This window comes from Pelophylax lessonae (genome assembly GCF_965119305.1).
Source record: "Pelophylax lessonae genome assembly, chromosome: 1".
NCBI lineage: Eukaryota > Metazoa > Chordata > Amphibia > Anura > Ranidae > Pelophylax > Pelophylax lessonae.
The window spans coordinates 587,646,217-587,668,808 of record NC_138768.1 but is presented as its reverse complement, the minus strand read 5'-3'; the positions used below and the strand labels follow the sequence as shown (position 1 = coordinate 587,668,808).

At 38.4% G+C, this 22,592-nt stretch overlaps 1 protein-coding gene across 1 annotated transcript in view; it reads right to left on the bottom strand.

Moving 5' to 3' along the window:
- Positions 1-21,918, bottom strand: part of LOC309563930 (melanopsin-B-like) — a 341,036-nt gene extending 319,118 nt beyond the window's left edge. Inside the window, exon 1 of the mRNA XM_082268561.1 lies at positions 21,753-21,918. Within this exon, the coding sequence (XP_082124687.1) occupies positions 21,753-21,779 (27 nt within the window). The 5' untranslated portion in view covers positions 21,780-21,918. The remainder of the gene's footprint in view (positions 1-21,752) is intronic.
- Positions 21,919-22,592: the final 674 nt, after the last annotated feature.

Sequence of the window (22,592 nt, the reverse complement as noted above, 5' to 3'; positions counted from 1 at the left end):
CCCGGCACGGAAAGTTGAAGGTCCGCCGGACCTTCAGAGCGCATGCGCCGCTCGCGTGAGCGGCTGCATGCAGTGTAAATATCTCCTAAACCGTGCCGGTTTAGGAGATATTAATTGTACCTACAGGTAAGCCTTATTATAGGCTTACCAGTAGTTAAAAGTGGAAAAAACCGGTATACTACCGCTTTAAAGTAAAAGTTTACCAAAACAATTTCTTTCTATTTTAAAAAGAATTGGGAAGCATTGGAACTGATTTTTACTGATGTATGTGTAGCCACTGGGGGTATGATCACTCACGTTCTTATTATGTTTTTTATTTAATAATTTTTTATTGCTATTTCAGGTAGAGGAACAATACAATGCATTATATATCAAATTGTATAAATAATATCAAAACTACCATTAAATCACATATTCCTATTGCTAGCAAAGTTATTCCCTGCCACAGGTGTAGTTCAAATTTCAATATGTTCCAATCATAAGTATACCTTACATTGCCTTTAAACACATACCTGCAAGTTTTTAATTTTTAATTCCCACTCTCTCCCCTTCAACGAAAAAATAAGGGGAGGAGGGAGGGAAAAACAAAAAAAAAAAAAAAACAGAAGGAAGAAAAAAAAAAGGTTGAGGGGAGAAAAGGGGAAGAAGCCTACGATAGGTAAGTAAATAAATCTATCAAAAGGTTAAAAAATAATTAATGTTAACTTGAATGACATACTTTGACTTGCTTTATTCAGGAGTCTGAGATTAATTCATAGTATAACATAGTAGTGCACTATTATGGCATAGTAGTCTTAAATTCAAACCAATTTGCCCATGTTTTAAGATATTTTCCGGTCAGCCCCTTATTCCAGTATAGTATACCTATATAGTAGGTATATATCTCTTTCCCCAGTATAATGGGATCAAAGATTTACCTTTACTTTTTTTTTTTTTTAATTCTTTATTTATTGAAATGCCACTTGGAAAAACAATAATCAACAGAAAACAATACATGACACTGCAAACAAGTCAAACCATCAGCTTTACCTTTACTTTATTTTTTATTTATTTATTTTTTTAACAAATCAGGAGTGCTTTATTGAACAACAGGACAATACAGCTTAATAAGGCTCAGAAGTGCAATGCCATAACTGAGTAGCAGTTGAATAAGGCTACAAGACCCAACCGTACATTGCCATAATGCATATACCTCGTACACTGACAGAAATAACAATGCCACTTTTTTTTTTTTTAAAAAGGGGGGAAAGGGGGGAGGGGGTTTGGAGTTTCAGAATTCTTACATAGGACACAGAACAAAAGCTGGAAAACCATCTGTCTAACTGTCTAACATTGAAGAGTAAGACGGAAATAGTCAGCAGCATTCAACTTGAAGTCCAAGAAGACCAAACTTTCTCATACTTACAGGAACAACCCCAATTTATATTAGTAGGACCTTTACTTTCTTATTAAGTGACCTATATAACCGAACATAGGAAGTGAAGAAAAAAATGACACTGATAGCATTAAAAGTGCTTTTTTTTTGCAAAGAAGGCAACACTTTTTGCTTTCTTAGGCCAGGATTGTAGAGATTTCCCTCACTTCCTAAGCCAACTGATGCCACCTAAAGCCGAACTTAAAGCGGAGTTCCACCCAAAAGTGGAACTTTTAGGTAGTAATAACCCCCTGACATGCAACATTTGGCATGTCATTTTTTTTGGGGGGGAGCGGGTACCTAGTTTTGACAGGTACCCGCTCCCACTTCCGCTCGGAGCGCCGCGGCGCCCTGAACGGAAGTTCTCCTCTCCCCCTCCCTCCCTGCAATCGTCTGGGACATGTCAGAGGTCCCAGAAGATTGCCGGCCAATCAAGACGCGCAGCGCAACTCGCGCATGCGCAGTGCGTACCTGGCTGTGAAGCCGCAAACTGTCACAGCCGGGTGCCCACACCATTGATCCCGGCGCCGCCGAGACCAGAGGGAAGAGGATCGAGGCTTCGGGCGGCCGCATCGCTGGACCGTCGGACAGGTGAGTGAAAAGGCTGGATCTCCGCTTTAAAAGCTCCCCAACAATGACAATATAAACCTGACATTTTTTTCCTACTGTATTCAAAGCTGAATAAAAAGATTTTAGGTAGGCTTGTACTAATTTCAATGACAAGAACAAAAGTAAACCTGGTGCTGACTGGACAGCTCCCATGCCCTGTGTATTCAAGGCTCTGCACTCAGCATAGGATTATATGTAATTCAGCAACATATAAACTTTCCTGAGCCTGTGGTGGGTAAAGTGCAATGTGGTGCAATCCTTATTGCATTCTATAAACGTGCAGCTTGCAGCGTCTGGACACATCTTGACACAGAGCTTCACTGACAACAAATGCAAAGAAATGGAGACATAAGGGCTGATAAAGAAGATTGCTCAATAAGGAACCACTAAAAGCCAATAATGACTGTCTGCCTTCATTTTTATAGTCTTGATAGGGACCTTGCAGCTTCAGTGGAAAAAATGCTGAAACAGAGATGGGTGGGAAAGGATGAACATTTGTTGCTGTTAGGAAGACCATAGTGAGGCGTATGGATTACAGTATGCCCTAATTTGCTTATTTGTATGCCTACCTTACAGGATATGTTAGTTTCCTCACTGTAATAAGTGTGATAAGTATAGAGATGTAAAAGTTTTGGAAATTTTGAAGCCCTGGGAAAAAAAATGTAAATTTTGGAAACAGTGAAAAAAAAAAAATCAGTGTGGAGTAGTTTTACAAATTGAGAGTCAGTTTGTTACACTAAGCTTGCTTTTTAAAATTGTATTTTTTTTAATTAGAAATTGAATAACAAGGACTATATATGTTAAAAACATTTCAACTATACATAAAAACAGGAACCCCCCCCCCTCATAATAATTTAAAAGCTTCCTGCCAGTATGCATTTTCAGTTATTGATAATGCTGATCCAGAAGCATATATTACTATATGAAGAACTTGATCGATGTTGACGTTTTTAGACTTAATTTTTTCTATAAATGAAGGTATTTCCTAATTTTGGGAGGTCATGGTTTGCAACACTTCTTTACTTGAAGATACTGGAGGTGGGGAAACACTTTGTGATGATCCAGAAAGCAGCAGAAAGATTGTTTCTGGAAGCAGAAATCTGGAGGAAAAAGCTCCTTGCACTTTAATTATGGTCCAAATCATTTAATTCCATAAAGTATTATTTTATGTCTTTAGGGCACCTCTGGCATGCAAGGATGTGTTTTATCATCCCTGTAGCATTCGGAAAACAATATTTCTTCTCACAGTATTTGTAAATTGCAGCTTTGCAATGCATAAATTGCCCTGTGGAAATGTTTCCAAACTGTAGATGTTGGTCTCAGGATTTTACTGAGAGGAGGAAAAGAAGAACCAATTTACTGATCAGACTATAAGTAAACACAATCCTGTTATGGTGGAGAACATTAATAGGAATCATTTAAAGGTTATAAAGATAAACTAAATTTGCCAGACAAATGTATCCTCTTACCTGTCAATTAAAGCCTGAGAGGACAGAAACTATTATCTACTGTATCCCAACACTCACCCCACTATAGGAGGTACAAGATGGATCCCACAAGCAAACTAAACTGAGCCTTTCCCCTGCAGTGCCCCCTAGTGGAATATATGCATGTGTATCTTGTTTGAGAACTGCATTGAGAAGTACAGTGTTACTTGAATTGTATTCCAGGATTTGCTTGCCCTCAGTGGGGAGAACTTGCAATAAATTAAGACTTTACATAAAGCCTCAGAAATCTTTAGTTAATGTCCTCATGATATATAGTTTGAATAACATGTTATATATATTTTATTATTGTAAAAGGACATATTCCTTACTTCTTTTTTTTTTTTTCCAATTTGTCCAGGAAAACAAAAAACAAAAAATGGCTTTGAAATAACATTTGCCCAGTTTTTCAGTTTTTTTTCCAGGCCCTCCCATCTCTAAATGAGTATCAATGTTCCTATAACAAGTTGGTAGATAGAGGAAGCTATAGAATAAAAAGCAGGCTTTAATTTTAAGATTTCTTATCATCTTTTTCTATTTGATGTTTCTTTTGAAGTACATTGTATTCCAAGAAGGTTACAGCATATAAGTAATGGAGAGAAGGGCTAAATATGACTCAGATGGGGCTTAAAGCTGAACTCCAAGAACATGTAAAACATCACCACCACTTAAAAAAAATCTAGCGTATAGAATTGCGACACAAGTCATATTGTAATTGAATGTTATTAAAAATTCCCTTTCCTTTTCCCGAAAATGCAATGCAATATGGCTACCTTGAGTTGTCTTGTATACAGAATTTGTACTGAACACCCCACAGAAACATCATTTCCTGCTTGTCTGATTGGCTCACCAATTTTCCCAGAAGTCTGCCTAAGATACAAGTCAGATTTCAGGCATCCTCTGCAACAAAAATGGTATTTGTGTTGAGATACTCACAATAGGAACACATCTAAAGGGATGTAGGTCCAGCAGATTTCCTTATTGGTGCTTAGCAGCTACACAGCTAAATGATAATTATGAAACCACTCCCATTAGACTCACAGCGGCACAGAGGAACAAACAGTGATTTCTTCAGAATAACAAAAAGGTAGGAATCTGCAACAAAGTTTGGTATAATCCTTGCAATGTACATAGATCACCCAGAGGGGAATGTTTTTTTTTTTCTCAACAAAAGTGGAGTTATGCTTTTAATTAACCTATAACTAGAGATCATTACATTGATTTTTTTGATAAAGCTGGGGACATAGACAGCAATAAAGGATAACAGGTGTTTTAATTCCTCTCCATTCAATCCAAAACGAAAAGAGCATTTTGCCTTTAGTTATACTTCTAATTTGAAAGAAGCCTCCTATGTTACCCTGCATAGTAGGACTCAGGCTGGGAGAGGATGGTTTGGTAGCCAGGCATTGCACAGTGCTGCCCATCTGTCCAAACTTTCCAGTTCCCAGGAGAAGAGAGCAGAGTGAAATCTAATCAGTGTGCTGCTTCTCCTTTGGAGCTGAGGCTGGGACTAATCAAAGTTTTTATTGATCAGTTATGGTAAAGCCTGTGGGGAGGTCTAAGGCAGTGCAGTGACGTGCTGTGCAGTTTGTCAGCTGCCCCTCTACTACACAATTAAAAATCTTTTGACAGGCAGAATTGTTCTCATATAAGCATTGCAACTGAATAATTTTAGTCGTGCGCTCGACTTTACAAAAAAAATATTTTTGAAAAATACATTCAACATGTATTATTTCATTTTTTCCTTTTACACCCTTTTGCTTTGTGGCAGTATATTAGAGGTGAATAATAAAGAGAAGATGACCAGCGCTACGGATTATAATATATGAAGAGAGTGTGAATAGAAGGTGTGAGCTGCCACCAATCAACCCTTGAGTGCAAGGGTGAAAGTGAAAAATTATAAGATGTGACGATTGGTATTGGCGCTACCTTAAGGTGATATAAAAGATACAATGCCACGAACTGGCGTGAGTGGAAATAATATAAGAAAATAAAATACCCACAAATGTTAAAGTGTCACCAATTAGTGTGAGTGGAACCTCCTTAGGAAATTAATACATGAACAATGTGTTTATTCAAATTATAAAATCCCTCTGACGAAACGCGTAGGGCGGAGTCTCGTACGTCTAAAGTCACTTCCGGTTATCGGCCGTGGAACGCGGAAGCATCCTGTCCTTTTCTGATCCAGATCATCGTAACGAGTGAGTGTACTGCGCTTTCTGTCATTATTGTATGGATTGTTCATTCACTATGGGGCCTTCTCTCTGTGTGAGCACCTAGGGCAAACATCAACGGCTCAAAGCTGCTCCCCCTCAACGGAGAAGAGACCCCCTCAATACCACTATACTGACTGTGGATCGCTGTACAGGTCGTATTATTGAAAACGCCACCTAGTGGCCAGTTTGGACTCTACGTAGCAGCATTTCTTCACCATTCAATCACATTATGTGTGGCACATATATCAGGCAATTGTAACCTGGTAAATACACTTGTGGTTGTGGGAGAAATCTTTATTTCACGCTTGTCACATTATTATATATACATTTTGTTATTTCACACATCACTATATTGGTTGTTGATTTGACTTTTTATAATTTGAATAAACACATTGTTCATGTATTAATTTCCTAAGGAGGTTCCACTCACAATAATTGGTGACACTTTAACATTTGTGGGTATTTTATTTTCTTATATTATTTCCACTCACGCCAGTTCGTGGCATTGTATCTTTTATATCACCTTAAGGTAGCGCCAATACCAATCGTCACATCTTATAATTTTTCAGTATATTAGAGGATTCTCTCTAATAATGTGTGATACTTGAATGCTGAAACATTGTAAAATACATAGATTTAGCATTTTGTAAGAAGGAAAAGTAAATAAACTGTTGCTCAAGTTGCAAATAAAAAGTGAAAATGAATAATTCAGAATAAATAATTTGTCTAAGAGTCCAAACTTGTAATCTCAGAATTCTGACTTTCAAAGTCAGAATTCTGACTTTTAATCTCAGAAATCTGACTTTCAAACCCAGAATTCTGATATTCAAACTCAAAAAAAAAAGTTTCAAGCTCAGAAATCTTTGAAATTTTTTCTTTATGATGGCCCCAGGGCAAAAAAAAATTTTCAAGCTAGAAATCTTTTACATTTTTTTATGATGGCCCCAGGGCTCTTCCATAGCCAACAGCCTTATCCTGTGACATCAACACATTTTGAGGTTTTCTCTCACAATATTTATCACCAGTAATTATAGAACTAATAGGAGCAGGTTGTTGTAACACATATTCTACACCCACTGAAAAACCTCAAGGGGCTTTGCAATTACTTATATTACAACACTTACATATGAGTAACCCATCTAATTTACTGTCAATTACCCAGCTGTGCTTGCTAGTAGTACTTATTGGCATCTTTTGATGAAGTATTGCTGTTGTAATGACTCTTTTAATGCTATTAGGTTTTCAGTATAACTAGTTGCAGGTGCCTAATCAGAATGCCAGCAGATGGACTTTTCATCTGCTGTCATTGTCCCTTGAATGAATAGGTTTACAGAAATGTAGTAATCATGACTATGATTACTAAGATTTCTCACATTGCTTTAAGATGAAAATGTTTATCGTATTCATTTTTACTGAGCAACAGTCATACAGAAATCGTCTATTTTTACAGGCTATGAGCCAGGACCTTTTAAAAAAAAACTTAATGCCCTGAAATGTTTGAGGCCAGGTGGGGGGTGGGCGATGTCCACCTTTCCGGTGCGCCCGGGTAGCGTCCTCAATGGGAATGCTGGGCGCCCTGGATTCTCTGGTTGCTATCAGTGTTGGGGACGGATATTGCCTTTTGAGTAAATCACTTGGCACATGTGCTATATTTCCACCTTTTTTTTTTTTTTGGCCATGCTTGCCTCATGTACCTATGCTGTTCCACTGTTTATTGTTGCCTGTGTTCTTTATGATACGCTTTATGTTCGTTTGAATTTGACTTGCTCAATTTGTTTATGATTGTTACCCAGTTTTTGGAAAATGTAATAAAAATTATTGCAAATGAAAAAAAAAACTTAATAATGGCAGTCTTTAGGGTTAATATACTAAAAGGATAAAAAAAAAGAAAGTTTGCTTTTCAATGCAAATTTTCACTTAACTCAATTAATAATTTTAAGAGATGTTCAGTGTAATCATGCAATTATATGAAAGCAAAAACACGGCCCCCCTGCCCTAATATATTATTTGGTATTAACCACTTGCCGACCACCGCGCGACTATTTACTGTGGCGGTCAGCCCCTCACAGGCAAAGTGACGTAGTACTACGTTGCTTGCCTGTGAGGCTCTAGGGAGTGAGTGCGATGTCCGACGGTCACTCGCGATCGTCGGTTACACCGGGAGAAGGGCAGGAGGCTAATGTAAACAAAGCCGCCTGTCTTTCTCCCCTGTGTAACAGCAGAGATCAAACGGTCCTGCTATGTAGGACCGTAGATCTCTGCTGTTACATCACAAGCCACATTCAATCACAGTTAGAAGCACGCCCCTGGGGACACACTTAACCCCTCCCTCTCCAATAAAATTAACCCCTTCCCTGCCAGTGTCATTTTTATAGTAACAGTGCATATTTATAGCACTGATTACTGTAGTAATGTCACTGGTACCCCCAAAAGTGTAAAAAATGTCAGTCAAGGGTCCGATCTGTCCGCCCCAATGTTGCAATCCCGCAAAAAAAAAATCGCAGATCGCCGCCATTACTTGTTAAAAAAAAAAACAACAAAAATGACAAAAATCTTTCCCTTAATTAGTAAACACAATAACTTTAGCGCAAACCATTCAAAATACACTTTTTGCGATTTTTTTACCAAACATATGTAGCAAAAAACAAATTGGCCTAAAATGTTAAAAAATTTAGATTTTTACATTTTTTGGGGGGAATTTCATATAAAAAATTGTCAAAAATATTGTTATATTTGCAAAATTGTCGCACTTTTTTTGTTTTCAGCGCATGATCAAAGAATTGTACAGGTGATCAAATACCACCAAAAGAAAGCTCTGTTTGTGGGAAAAAAAGGACGTCAAATTTGTTTAGGTACAGCGTCGCACGACTGCGCAATTGTCCGTTAAATTCACACAGTGCCGAATCGCAAAATAGGGCCTGGTCAGGAAGGGGGTAAAATCTTCCAGGGCTTAAGTGGTTAAAGCTGAACAAAGCTTCACCACATCAATGTAACTAAATAGACATTAATTTTAAAAGATCACTCTCTATTTCTTTAGTAGATAATCTTCTTATATTCGTTCAATACCATGACTATCTAATCTAAAAAATACTAAAACAGAATGTTGATTAGCACAATAATAAGAACAATATTAGTAATTCTACAATATTTAATACATGTTGCCATGTTATATACAGGCTGAATAAACACACTGTTGTCAAATGGAAAAAAAAAAACTGTTACACCTCTTTTCTGGCATTGACCTTGAACCCCATAGTTTCCCTGGCTGTGTTGCAAACTGTAATGAGTGTATTAAAGCATAATACTTTTTAAGAAAGGAGTCTCTCAGAGGCTCTCAAGAGTTGCTATGTTATCATAAAGGTCTTGTAAGTGAGCATCGCGGTACATAACATGTAACGGCTTTTTGATGTTCACATTGCTTTACTTTCCGATGATTTGAAGAAATAGCTTGCTGGCTTCAAACTTGGCCATGTTGAGTTGTCTATTCTGTGAAAAAAATGTACTTACAGTACATGTTTGCAGAAAACATTTTCAAAAATTACCTGCAAAGTTACTGCAGAAAATATAAAAGTCGTGAGCTAGGGGACGGTCCTTAAAAAAACGTAAGCTTGCCAATGGCCATAAAGAAGTTGTCTTGTTACTTAAGATCCCCAAGAGATATATGACGACTTTGACATGGCTGTTGCTAAAATTCCATGCAACATTTTCTTTTTCTAATTCTTTATTTAATGGTTTCCCTAAAACATACAGGTAAGATAAGAATTTCGAACAATGAGGAATATAACAATTGACAGATGAAGACAAAGTGCAACATTTCATATCTGACTGGAGTGTAATTTTAGGGGATTTTCATACTATTTCAACGTGTAGTAAAACACTACATAAAAATGCATTACACATAAATCTCATTCTCTCCTATGTAGCTGGTTAGCATCCATGCACTGCAGCTTAGTGTGATTTTAAAGGGAAACTATAAGGTCCCATTTACACCTGCACATACATGTTACTATGTGCTCTACAAAACACGCACATAGATACAAATGTGCCCTAAGTTACACACATTCATTGCAAATCCAAAGCATTAAGGCAGTGCACATGCATTGTTGTGCACTGCAACACCTGTCAAGCCAAGGTATCGTGTCTTACGTTTGATAAAAGACTCATGTTCAATGTTCAGCACATGAGGGTGTGTTGGTAGTCAATTTGTTTTGAATGGGCTGCCTTAAAGTGGTTGCATACCCTTACATATACCTAGTGAAGTGACTGGCCTCAGATGACAAAAAGAGATAAAACCAATTATCCTACATGAGCTGAACCTGTTTATCTGCAGCCTTCTCTTCTCTAAATTGGTTCAAAGTCCAGAACTTATAAAGCTTGCAGAAAAAGGAACAGAGAAAACTAAAGGTACACTCTGCAGAGCTCAGTGAGGAGAGCTCTGGAAGCTGATTGGAGGAAAGGGACACAAACTCCCCATCACACAGCACACAGGGACAGAGCTGAGGCTGTCAATCAGCTGGGGCTGCCTCCCATGTCACCTTCTTTCTCTTGGTGTCAGGAAAGCTTGCTAGAAGTGATTCATGCTGACAGCAAAGGAACAAGGCAGCAGCCATAAATCACACTTAGTGCTCTTATTTAGGACAAGTATAAATAGAAGAATATACTTTGTTCATATTTCATGTCTGAGGTTTACAATCCATTCAACTCAACTCACGTTAATGCTGCATAAAGCACATTTTAGGCCCCCAAAGATATCTTCTAATTTGTCTTTATAAAATAGACACATGTGACTCTGATCTATATTGTTTATGTCCAGCGTATGTGTGTTTGGAGATGGAGGGGTAGGGGATTCAGCTATTCCCTAAGCTTACATGTTGTTTCCCGAAGTTGCAATAAGATTGATAAATTGATCTACTAAAAAAGTCATTTAGCCAAGATAATTGTGAAGAGTAATAGTGGACATTTCCCGAAAATAAAGAGTTTTGGTTGACATTTATGAAAAATATACTGTAGGTCATAAAAGTGGAAAATCTATCATGTTTCCCTTCCACTAGAATTAAACAATTTGAATTTAGAGAGCATTTGAGATAAGATCTTCATCTCAACATATTACCAAGAAGGACCACATCAGATGTGATATCACATATAGAGCAACACATAAATAGTAAGGTTAGCAGTTTATGCTATACCATCGATTTCATTTTTATGGAACCTTATCTTTAACGTCTTAATGTGCTTATATATTCCCCCAGGGAAAATAATTATTTATGTTGTATACAAGTTCTTTGCTTAGTGCATACAGTATATAGTACAAACCCAGCACCTAATTCAGGAGGAATGAAAATGATATAGAATATCTATTTCACATGTTTATATACACATTTTTACATTGCAGTGTACAATAATGAAAATATTAGACCAAGTCCTTCTTTTACCATAGATTCGTTTTAACCTTAAAATAAAGTACTTAACAACTATTTGCATACAAGGAACAACACTATAACATTTCTAAAATAAACACAACTGTTCAAGTGTAGGTGGCTCTGTGAATCACGAGGTACCAAAAGAACCTGACAGGATAGAAATATATGGGTTGCAGTTGCTTATTTGTCTTTGAAGGTCCAAGCTCAATTTCTGTCACCCTCGTCCCTTTTTTACTACTTGCTCAGCCAATTCCCTGGACAAGCATGTAAATATCAGTTGTTGGGACCCTTTCATATGCTTGCTTTGGGCCTCTTAGTATTACATTTTGGAAAAAAATCTAATATAGAACATGGGAGAATGATATCCTTGGTAAGGTAGCAGCTTTGCCTGCACACAATCCCTTTTATTTACTTTGATTGATAAGGATTGCAAATGGTACATTAGACAGCACTCCTTTGCATTATCTGTATTGGCATACCACCATCAGACACCAACTTCCTACAAGTTTACTTTGTGAAGTGATAGCAAGTGTGCAGTTCTGAGTAATTGCTCTATGTGATTGGTATCTGGTATCTGGGTCCTCTAGACCAGTGGTCCTAAACTCCGTTCCTCAGGGCCCACTAACAGGCCAGATTTTAAGTATTACCTTGGAGAGATGCAGACTAGAGTACTGCAATCACTGAGCAGCATATGAGATCACCTGAGATGTATTTCAGTTATCTTGGAAACCTGGCCTGTTAAGGGCCATACACACTATAAGATTTTCTGAAGACTTTTTCCTTTAGACTTACCAAAACCATATAATATCAGGTCAAACCTAAACACTTTCAATTTGTATGCAACCTGGCAGGCCCTTGCACTACATAGAAAAGGTAAATCTGAAGGAAATCTAACCACAAAAGTTGGATAGTGTGTATCCAGCTTTAGTGGGCCCTGAGGGCCAGGGTTGAGGACCACTGCTCTAGACCTCCACTGGTAGAATTTGCACTTCCAAAGATAAATCAGTAATCTCAGAGGCTTCATTTCTATCCTGATTCCTAACACAATCCCTAATATATATAGTCCTAATATATTATATTATATTTAAATTAGTAAAGGGGGTGCAAATAAAAGATGTTTTGCTCCTGTTTGCTCATTTAAATATACATTTAAAAGTGTTTTTTTATATTTGTTGAGAAAAAATACCTGGTATTTATGCCAGAAATATAGAGCTATCCCGTGTCTTGTGTATACTGTCTATCTTAATCTTCAGAACAATTAATCCATATGTTGTGTAGATGAAGACAATGGGAGGCCTTCAGTAATTTAATAAAAGTTAACTGAGCAGGGCTGACACCCTTCTGGCCACCAAAATTCTGTGTTTTTCCAGCCCACAACAGGACTTATAAACTAAGTGCATTTCTGGCAAATAAAATGTATTTGTTTGTACTTGCATGGTCATAAAAATATGAAACACGGAAAAGGTGCATGCATTGCAAATATGTACTGCATACATTTTTTTTTTTGTTTTTAAACAGAAGGGCTATGTCAGTTAATGCAAATTCTATTGGAACCAGAAGGTCAGGGTTCCAAGGCCAGTGGAAACGGTCAGCAGTGTGATTTGTCTAGTAGCATTTGTTTAATATGAAATAGTCAGACATTTTATCCACCACTTGCAGATTGCTGTATATATATATATATATATATATATATGTACATAGCATGCTATTAATTATTGTTTTAATAAGCCACAGGCTCTGTTTTGTAAACAGGCAGCTATTTTATTAGGAAAAGTAATATGTTTTTGCTAAGTCTGTCAGTTTCCAAATGAATATTGCAATTTATCCAATAACATTTCCTGGTCCCAGATTATTGACAAATGTTGAGAGATCTTGGCTTTTTGCAACCTTTTTTTTTAGAGGCTAACCCCCCCCCCCCCCCCCATGTGGCTATACCAACATTTTCTTATATTTGGATCTTGTATAGCTATAGGCGTGTTTGCCTTAGAGATTAAAAGACTGCAAGGCTTCCAAATCACTGCTGGGAGAGGGGACCAGGATGAGAAGAGCTGGATTAGACAATACCTTCAATGTTTCTGGTGTGAGCTTTGAGGATGCATTACTCAGTGCCTGCAATTCAGATGTCAGTGTGGGGTTGCCTAAAATATAATTTACTGCTTGCTAAGAATATAATATATAATAAATACTTAAAAGTTGCACTCTATTCATTTTTTAATCTGACCGAAGATATTTAAACCAAGCAAGTCATGTTAGAGACATGGAGGCAGCCATTTCTGTGTTCTCCTGAAAATGCTAGTTTCCCAGCTGTCATGCTACTCCTCTTGCTTCAGTACTTTGTATACTAACCCAAACCAAGCATGCATGGTTTAGAAAGTCTTGTAACCGATTGGTTAGCAGGATAGGCAATCATTTTGACATGGAGGTCAGCTATGGAAGCCACCATATTTCTCAGAGCACACGTTTCCATCAAGGACACATCAATTCCATACACTGAAAAGTACAGAGCTACCTGGTTACCTACTACCATAAGCTGTGATATACAGTAAGCTTCTTTACACATTCAAGTTCCAAGCTCCATTGCTTGCACAGTGCTCCTGTCTTCGCAGGCCTGGGGTTATTATTGATTTTCCCTATTATGAAACTGGTCCTTTATATAGGTAGGAGCTATTGTCTTTCAGTATCCTATAATGCAGGGGTAGGCATCCTTAAAGAGATGGAGACCCACCTGAATTACATGGGAGAAGTCGAAGATCACCAGGCACAGTGTCGCCCATTCACACCTGATTTAAATGTCTAATTCCCGTACTACCGTATCACAATCACGTGCATTGCACGGAAATCATGGGTTTAAATCAACATATCGCCTCCTCACCACCTGCCAAATACACTTGGATTGCTTTTCAGAGGAGCAGTAGTACCTGCTGTACTTGTGAATGAGCCCTTATCTGCAATCGGCAGCAGAACCCTTAGGGCTCATTCACAAAACATAAAGTTGGGGAGTGGTAAAACCCTGCGGTTGAGTTGTGGTTTACCTCCCCTCAAACCCTACCCCCTTTAGCTAGGCATCTGCCAAAAAGGTGTACACACACTCTGCCGCTGCCACCTGTTGCTTTTGGTGTATAGATTATTATGAATGGGACCAATTACAAGAGAAATATATGCACCAACATCCCAAATATTCTAACAGGGAAAGAGAACATGGAGTGTGGGATTTTTAAGGTGCTCAGACAGAAAGTAGCAAAGTAGAGATGAGCTTACTTTATTTTTGAAGAATTTGGAATGTAATACATATTCTCAAGTTCACATACAACTTCCACCAAGAAAATATTTCCTTCTTGGATGTGGAGATCTTCATCAATGAGGCAGGTCTTCTTCTCCGCATTATACAAAAAACCATCAGCTGGTAACACAGTACTACATGCAACAAGTTCACATCCTAGTTAAAAGTATTCCCTGGGAAGTAAAAAGTATTCCCAGGGGAAGGGCCAGGCTATTGTCGGTGAACTTGGAGTATACTAGCTTGAGATTAATTAAATAACAGACCTGCTAGTCCTAGCACCTAGTCATGGTCGTATTTGTATGTGGGACTTATTGGGTACACTAAGTAAAGAAGGTAAGCACATATAAAAAAATAGAAAATATTTTTTACAAAATTCATATTAAAACCAATAGAATCAATGTATACATTCATTAAATTTTATATACAGATATGTAGATAAATAGATGATTCGGTTTTGCCCATTCAACGCGTTTCACGGACTGATTTAAACAGACACCGCTTCATCAGGAATAGGGGCAGTGGAATCATCTTCCAAAACTTGAAATAATACAAAAGAACAAAAATAAATCATAAAAGACTAAACAACTTTTTTGTATAACAATATTATCACAACTGAATTGTATTCAAGACATTATTCAAAGATATACAAGCTTACCATACTTCATAGTTGTCAACCATTTAAGCGGACTCCAATGGAAAAGGTTAATAAATATTTTCTATTTTTTCTATATGTGTTTACCTTCTTTACTTAGTGTACCCAATGCTATAAAGTCCCACATACAAATACGGCCATGACTAGGTGTTAGGACTAGCAGGTCTCTTATTTAATAATCTCAAATTTGCATACTTAGGGATGTGGATTTGGTACAGTGAACAGAGATGATTATAATTTTTTTGGAGTATACTAGCATCGTCACCATTAGGCTGATCGTTTATAATTTTTACTTCCTTTGTATAGACTGGTGCTCTCATGCACCGGAACCATGTGAGTGTTTTTAGTGCATTTAAATAAATATTTTTTTGTATCAAATGGTATTTGCACTTTGTGTTTTTGCATCCCTTATTTATATATCCATGGCTAAGTGTCACATCTGAGGATTAGAAGCCATTGATTTTGGAGGATTCCTATCAGATTGATGTGGTGGCAAATCCCAGTGGACAGCTGAACTGATTATCCTGAGGCTAACATGTAGTTCTTGTTGGTGTGGATCGGGTTTAAATATATCTGAGCACAGCATTACATCTATTGAGGTGACCGCATAACATTAGGGGGACTTGCAAGAGAAAGGGGAGATCTCCAGTATTACATAGCAGTCACAGAGTTATCCAGGATAAGGTTAAACAGAACATTGGTGGTTGGAATGCAACAATAATAAGGACTTTGATCTTTATGTGATACTGTGTTGCTCAGTGGCTTGTTTGTATTTGTTATATCACCACGTATGAAAGACTGCAATCATTCTCATTTAGCAATTTTTTTGGTATAGGTGACCAGGTAAATTTTTTGGATGTTGTGATACACATATATTGTTAATTGGGATTATTAGCACGATGGGGTGTTTGCATTTATTAGGATTATATGTTTTATAATGCTTCATGATATTAGCATATAAACATATTTAGGCTATAAACTGGATTATTTTTAGTCATCACACTTCAACACATTAATTTATCTATTAAGTTTTATAATTTTTTGACCACTATATTTTCATTATTAGATATATTTACACATATATTTTGAAAGTGCAGCACTTTTAATATAATTTAGATCAAAAGATTAAAGCCATATATAACAAATATTGGTATCTCTTGACCTCAGTTCAGAAGATTAATAAATATAATAAACCATATCCGAAAATAACATACACTGTAAACGCTTAAGATCACTTAGAGATAGTCTAGTAATAACCCATCACTCAGTTAACACCAATAAGAGGGCCTATGCAACAAGGTCTTTCCCATGTGGAAAATGTAATTACTGTCCTTAGATTATGACAGGTAGAGACATTTGGCTCTCTAATAACTCTATATGGACACCAAAACATAGAATAACCTGTCAGACAATAGGTCTAGTTTACATTATAAAATGCAAATGTAATGCCATCTATATAGGAAAAACTAAGAACCCTTTCTTTAAAAGAACCAGGGATCATGTATCTCTGATTAAAGTGGAGTTCCGGCCTCGGGGGGTCAAATTTAGATAAAAATACCCCCGGGACAGTCAGGGCTAGTACACTTCACAATGGATAGCCTCTGAACTGTACCTGTAAAGCTGCTGGCATGCCCAGAAGCTGTTTAGCAGGGAATGCCGCGCCTGCACCGGAAGTGACGAGCGGGGCTGGTGCAGGCGCATTGACTCCTGGTAGCGATGACATTCAGCTCCTAGGAGTCATCACAAGCCGGAAGTGACGGCGCAGGCCGCGGCCGCAGAGGGAGGAGGTGGAAGAAAGGTGACTATATTTTCTTCAATATCAAGGTAAGTGACCAAAAAAAAAATTGGGAGCATCCATTTCTTTTTCAGGTGGTCCTCAGCAAGCGGATGGCCCAAAATCGATTTCTTTCAATTTTGAGGCTGGAACTCCGCATTAAGAATAAAAAAATGGAAACACCTATTAGTAGGCTTGTAGGATTTTATCATAAGTTTAATATCAACTCTATTGACTTTTTTACAGTGAAGCATGTTCCGCCACATGAACGAGGTGGGGACATAGATAGGAGACTATTACAATTTGAGACTCAATGTATCTACTCTTTACAGGCTATGAAATATTCTGGATTTAATGAAGGGATTAGTTATAAACCCTTTTTGTAATACATGAACCAATAGCCCCCTTTTTTCCTTTTGGATATGCTATTTTCACTTCTTCCTCCTTTTATTTGTATAGGTGCTTAGAATTTACCATAATATAATATCTTTGTAGAATGTAAGATCTGTTTTTTTTAAGACAACCTGCCTACATATATATGTGTACGTTTTTGAGTTAGTATATTTGTGTATTTGCAATAAGGATCACATTAATTGTACACTGTTTTGTATCTTTCGGTATGTATACCAGGTTTTGATATAAGCTGCACAGATCTCTCATGTGAAGGATTTTTTTTATCATACTTGCATAACGTATAATGGCTTAATGCATTTTCCCTTCATTTTTATTTTTAGAGTCTATCACGGGGGATCAGGTGCACATGGATAGGATGGCTCATGTTGCCATGGGTCCCCGTACGGACGCCTGAGTCATCCATCAGTACGCTCAGTCCCAGTGCTGAATGCCTCCACCTAGGTTGGCGCTGTGGCCGCGGGGACATGGGCGCTGTGCCTACAGGGTAAGTGTACACGTGGTACAGAGGAAGCCTCCATCTCCATTGCCGCCAGTGCCAGCACCCCATCCAGTTTCAACTCCTCCCTCCTGATCAGCCTGGTATCATTCTAGGCAATTGCGGACAGTAGGCGATGCCGTTCCCAGGTGGGAGTGGTTATGAATCAGGTAGCTGGTATACAGGGGCTGGACTCTACCGGCGCGCGTGCGCGAAGCCCTGTCGTTAGCATCTGCATCCCCGCACTGACGTCAGACGCCGGTGGGGTGGGATGGGTATAAAAGGGAGTCATTAACATTATGCCTGCCAGCTGGAGCAGCGCAAGGGTTTGTTTAACCGCACAGTGAATACAGGTATTTGCCCAGACAAATGTTATAAGAATGATGGGGGGTTTTTTGCTACAGCTATGGGATACTTGCTTTGGGAACACAATTACCTTCTGATTCTCTTCCTTTGTATAGACTGGTATTTATTGAAGGCTCAGTGATGTCTGGCAAGTGTGACAGATGCTCACGGAGGGATCATTAAAAGCTAAACACTGGTGTGAAGCACGGCCCTCTGCAGACTATCCCAGCATTTAGAGCACACTCTCCTGGATCTCTATTTTTCTGTATTTGTAAGTAAAATAAGACAGATTATATTGTGTTAGTCCTGTGAATCTATTTGGTAGAAGTCGTTGAGGGCCCCACTTTGATATGTCGCTGTTGTAAATGCAGGTCAACTTCATTCTTATTGAGACCTTTTGCCCCCTCTGCGGGAGACCTAGTATGTAGGCCACCAAAATCGGTTGCTGCATGGGTTCCTTGTGATAAACTTACCTTCATCATCGATCGTTTCTGTAGAGCTCCATGCCATTACAGGTATGGAGACAGTTGTCTAACCTTACATGATAGATCAAGTGCAGTTTATTTGGATCACTGCAATGTATTGCACTTATGTACATGCATTTTTTTCAACAGTTTAGTACTTATTGTATTTTTTATTTTGCTCATTAGTAAAGATTCTGCAAAAATTCTTCATGCGCTTCCCTGAAGAAGCCATGTTGGCGAAACCGGTCGGAGACAATAAAAACGCAGTGAAGGATGCTTACTTCTTCTTTTTATACCAAATATGAGTTTGTGCTTTAATGTTTTCAAAATATTTTAAGAAATAAATGTTTATCTTTTTATAAATATGTATTTGCTACTTTCTGTCTGAGCACCTTAAAAGACCCACACTCCATGCTCTCTTTCCCTATTGCTTTTGGTGGGTGCCATTGCCTGCCAATCGCGACCCATTCAAGCAAATGGGGCTACTCTACAAGCAACCCATAACTGCATGCTTCTGCAGGGTCCAAGGGATTAGGGTCTAGGTGGTGAGAAAGCAACACAACACTGCCTGCTTTAACCTGTTGTTTTGCTGTACTGCACAAGGTTGCAGGGCATTTTCAGAGCGACCTCATTCATGGCCAGTTCAGACCACACGCAGTCCAGTGCATTTTTTTCTGAAACAGAAATGCATGGATAGTAGGTTATATGGTTTTCTTTGGCGTATTCACTCCAGTGCAGTCAGTTCCAGTGCGTTCCAGTTCCAGGAAAAAAAAGTAGAACATGCTGCATTTGTTCTGAACTGTACTGGAATGCGGAAAAACGCATAAAAAATGCACTGGAACGCACTATAAGCGCACTTGAACACAAATGTCCTTATTTAAGGTGAAGAAAAATGCACTGGAACACATCAAAAACACACCAAAAACCCATCAACAATGCACTGGAACACATCGAAAATGCGTCAAAAAAGCGTATGCAGGAAAGCATCCTAAACGCATCCGGACTGCATTTCTATGAGAAGAAGAATGCCCTGACTTGAATGGGTCATGCTTGGCAGGTGCTATACCCACTAACTATGACAGGGCATGTAACACCTGCTGCTGCTGCTGCGACATTTACACCCCTGGCCATTGCAGCTAAAGGGGGTGCAGTATGGATGGGTGGTAAAAACATGACTTAACTATGGGGTTTTACCACCTCCCAAACTACAAATGTAAATGAACCCTTACTGTTCTGAGCCTCTCATATAAGGCTGCTTTTACACTAATGTGCTTTGTTTTACCTGCAGTGCATCTGTGACTTTCCTGGGTTAGTTAGCTGCGCTTTGCCATATACATCTCTTGCAGGCGTGGTACATTTCTGATTTCTTTTGATGCATTTTAGCATCAATATTAGTAGGGGAATTGTGTGTTCAGTGATGTTAAAATGCGTTATGATTGTACTGTATAATTCTGTTTCACCAGCTTTTGCAAAATATTGTGAACCCCCAGGAAAGCTTCAGGCACACTGCACTGCACCCGCAGTGTGGGTAAACCGAAGCGCATGAGTGTGAAAGAAGCCCTATACCAGTGATGGCAAACCTTGGCACCCCAGATGTTTTGGAACTACATTTCCCATGATGCTCGACTACACTGCAGAGTGCATGAGCATCATGGGAAATGTAGTTCCAAAGCATCTGGGGTGCCAAGGTTCGCCATCACTGCCCTATACTATTATGCCCAGTGTTTTGCTTCACACTGACCCGATCTGTTCTTTCCTGCTGCTGGCACCACTCTGGGATAAAAGGTGGAGTGCAGTTAGTATCATTCCGCATGGGATTGGAGCCAGCACTACAGAGGAGGCATTGGCTTATGTGGCTCTGGCTCCCTACTACAGCTCCAACTTTACAAGTAGTCCCTCTGCATTACACTTTGTTTGATGCACCAGGATGGCGGGTCAGCAAGTCCAGACCAGGATCTACCAGTCACCTGGCTACAATATACTGGTTGCTGACATCCGCTATAATGTGACCAACAAAATCAGAGTTGGGCAGTTGCTGGTTTATAATGTCATGAATTTATAATCTCATGATTTCTTTTGATGCTTTTTAGCATCAATATCAGTAGCTGAATTGTATGTTCAGTAATGTTAAAATTAATTATGAATGTACTGTATCATTCTGTTTCATCAACTAGATACCATATATTTTGAAAAATATTGTGAAATGCAACAAAAACTGTAACAGGAAAATCATATATTTTTTTTTTTTAAGTTGTGAATAGGTAGGCTCTTGCCTGCATGCAAACTGCTTGAGTGCCACAAAAAATCAGTATTCAGCAATTGACTGATCTGCAGCCCAAAGAATTCTAGAAATATCAGCATCAAGGACCCTTGTATTCCTTGCCATATTACATCATGGGAAGGCACACATTTTTTTCTGCCTGAAAGTAATTATGCCGTATCCTCCAAGACATGTCAATGAATATCTTTTTGTTGTTTTTGCATAGCAAAATTTTCTACATTGTCTAACTTGCCTCGAGAGAAACTAACTAATTAAATGTATCATAAAAATGATTGTTTCCTTAAGTAATTTACAGAAAATTAAATTACGTGCTCCTTAGCAAATATTTGCATTTAAATAAACTTTGCCCTGACAAAAAGCAGCCCTCGCAATAATAAAAAACTGAAGGCACCATAATAATAAAATATTACTTACTGTTCATAATAACAAATTAAAAAAAAAATCATCAACAGGTAAATATAAAATGAATGTGAAATGAGAAGACTCATGAACCTTGGGAACAATGACCTTTACTACAAGAAAAATTGTTTGTAATCACAGTATTAGTAGAGCTATCCTGTAATTATACAGAAATCAATCAATATTAATGAACACAATGCTAAAATAAACAAGGATCAATATTACATTTAAAAGATTATGTAGGCAATGCACAGTAACTGATCAGAAGTGACACTATTTCTGTACTGCACATTTAGTTTTCATATGAATAACTGCAGATGTTTTATATATGGACACAGAATATTTCATCAAATGCAACGATACAGGGATGGTAAAATCAGTAAAGGACTAAGCACATCACATCTGTATGTGTTTGACATTAGTCCTTTATATTGCGAAGCAGTTCATCACAGTTATAGCAACGCAGCCAAGAGACATAGCTAAATGATCAGAGAAGGGTATAAAGTGGATGCAGCAGGTCCTTACCTCCAGCTCTGCCATGCTCCTGTCCATGAGACTAGTGGATGCGTTGTGAATGTGGCAGGTTAGCCCCTAGCGGTATTTGGGGCTCCTGTCCTCTGAGCAGTTGTTGAGATCTGAGTAAAAGCGACTGTCTCAGCACATGGTGTTCAACAGCACAGCTGAGATCTCCTTTCTCCCCCCCTCTCATCAGCCTGCACACAGCCCTGTTCTTGTCTGTGGCTGCTGTGAGACACATCTACCACCCATGACTGAGCAGGAGGAGGAGTGGGATGGGAGACAGGTGGATTATTTTATTTGTTCGCCTTCTTTCATCACTAATTCCACTAATTATACAGTTGTAATAGTTTGCATTTCATTTGCCTGATAAGCCATTGCATAGAAATGTCTCATGTGGAACGATTGGCAAATTACTTGGCATTTGTTCATTTTATCCACATAGGAATTATACACACAAAAAAAAAACACTTTTAAAACTCTCAATGGGGAAAAACATCATGCTAGATATCTATACTGCTATGGACTGGGTAAAGTGTTAGGAATGAAAGGATGCCACATTGTTTGATGGAAATGAAAATGATTAACCTACAGATGGCTGAATTCAAAGACACCCTGAAAATCAAAGTGAAAAAATGATGCAGCAGGATAGTCCATTCAGCTGAAATTTCATTGTAGCAACTCACAATGGTACACAGCAGTTTGTATGGCCCCCACATGCTTGTATGCATGCCTGACAATGTCGGGGCATGTTCCTAATAAGAAGACGGATGGTGTCCTTGGGTATTTTCTCCCACATCTGGACCATCACTGAGCTCCTGAACAGACTGAGGTGCAACCTGGTCGCAT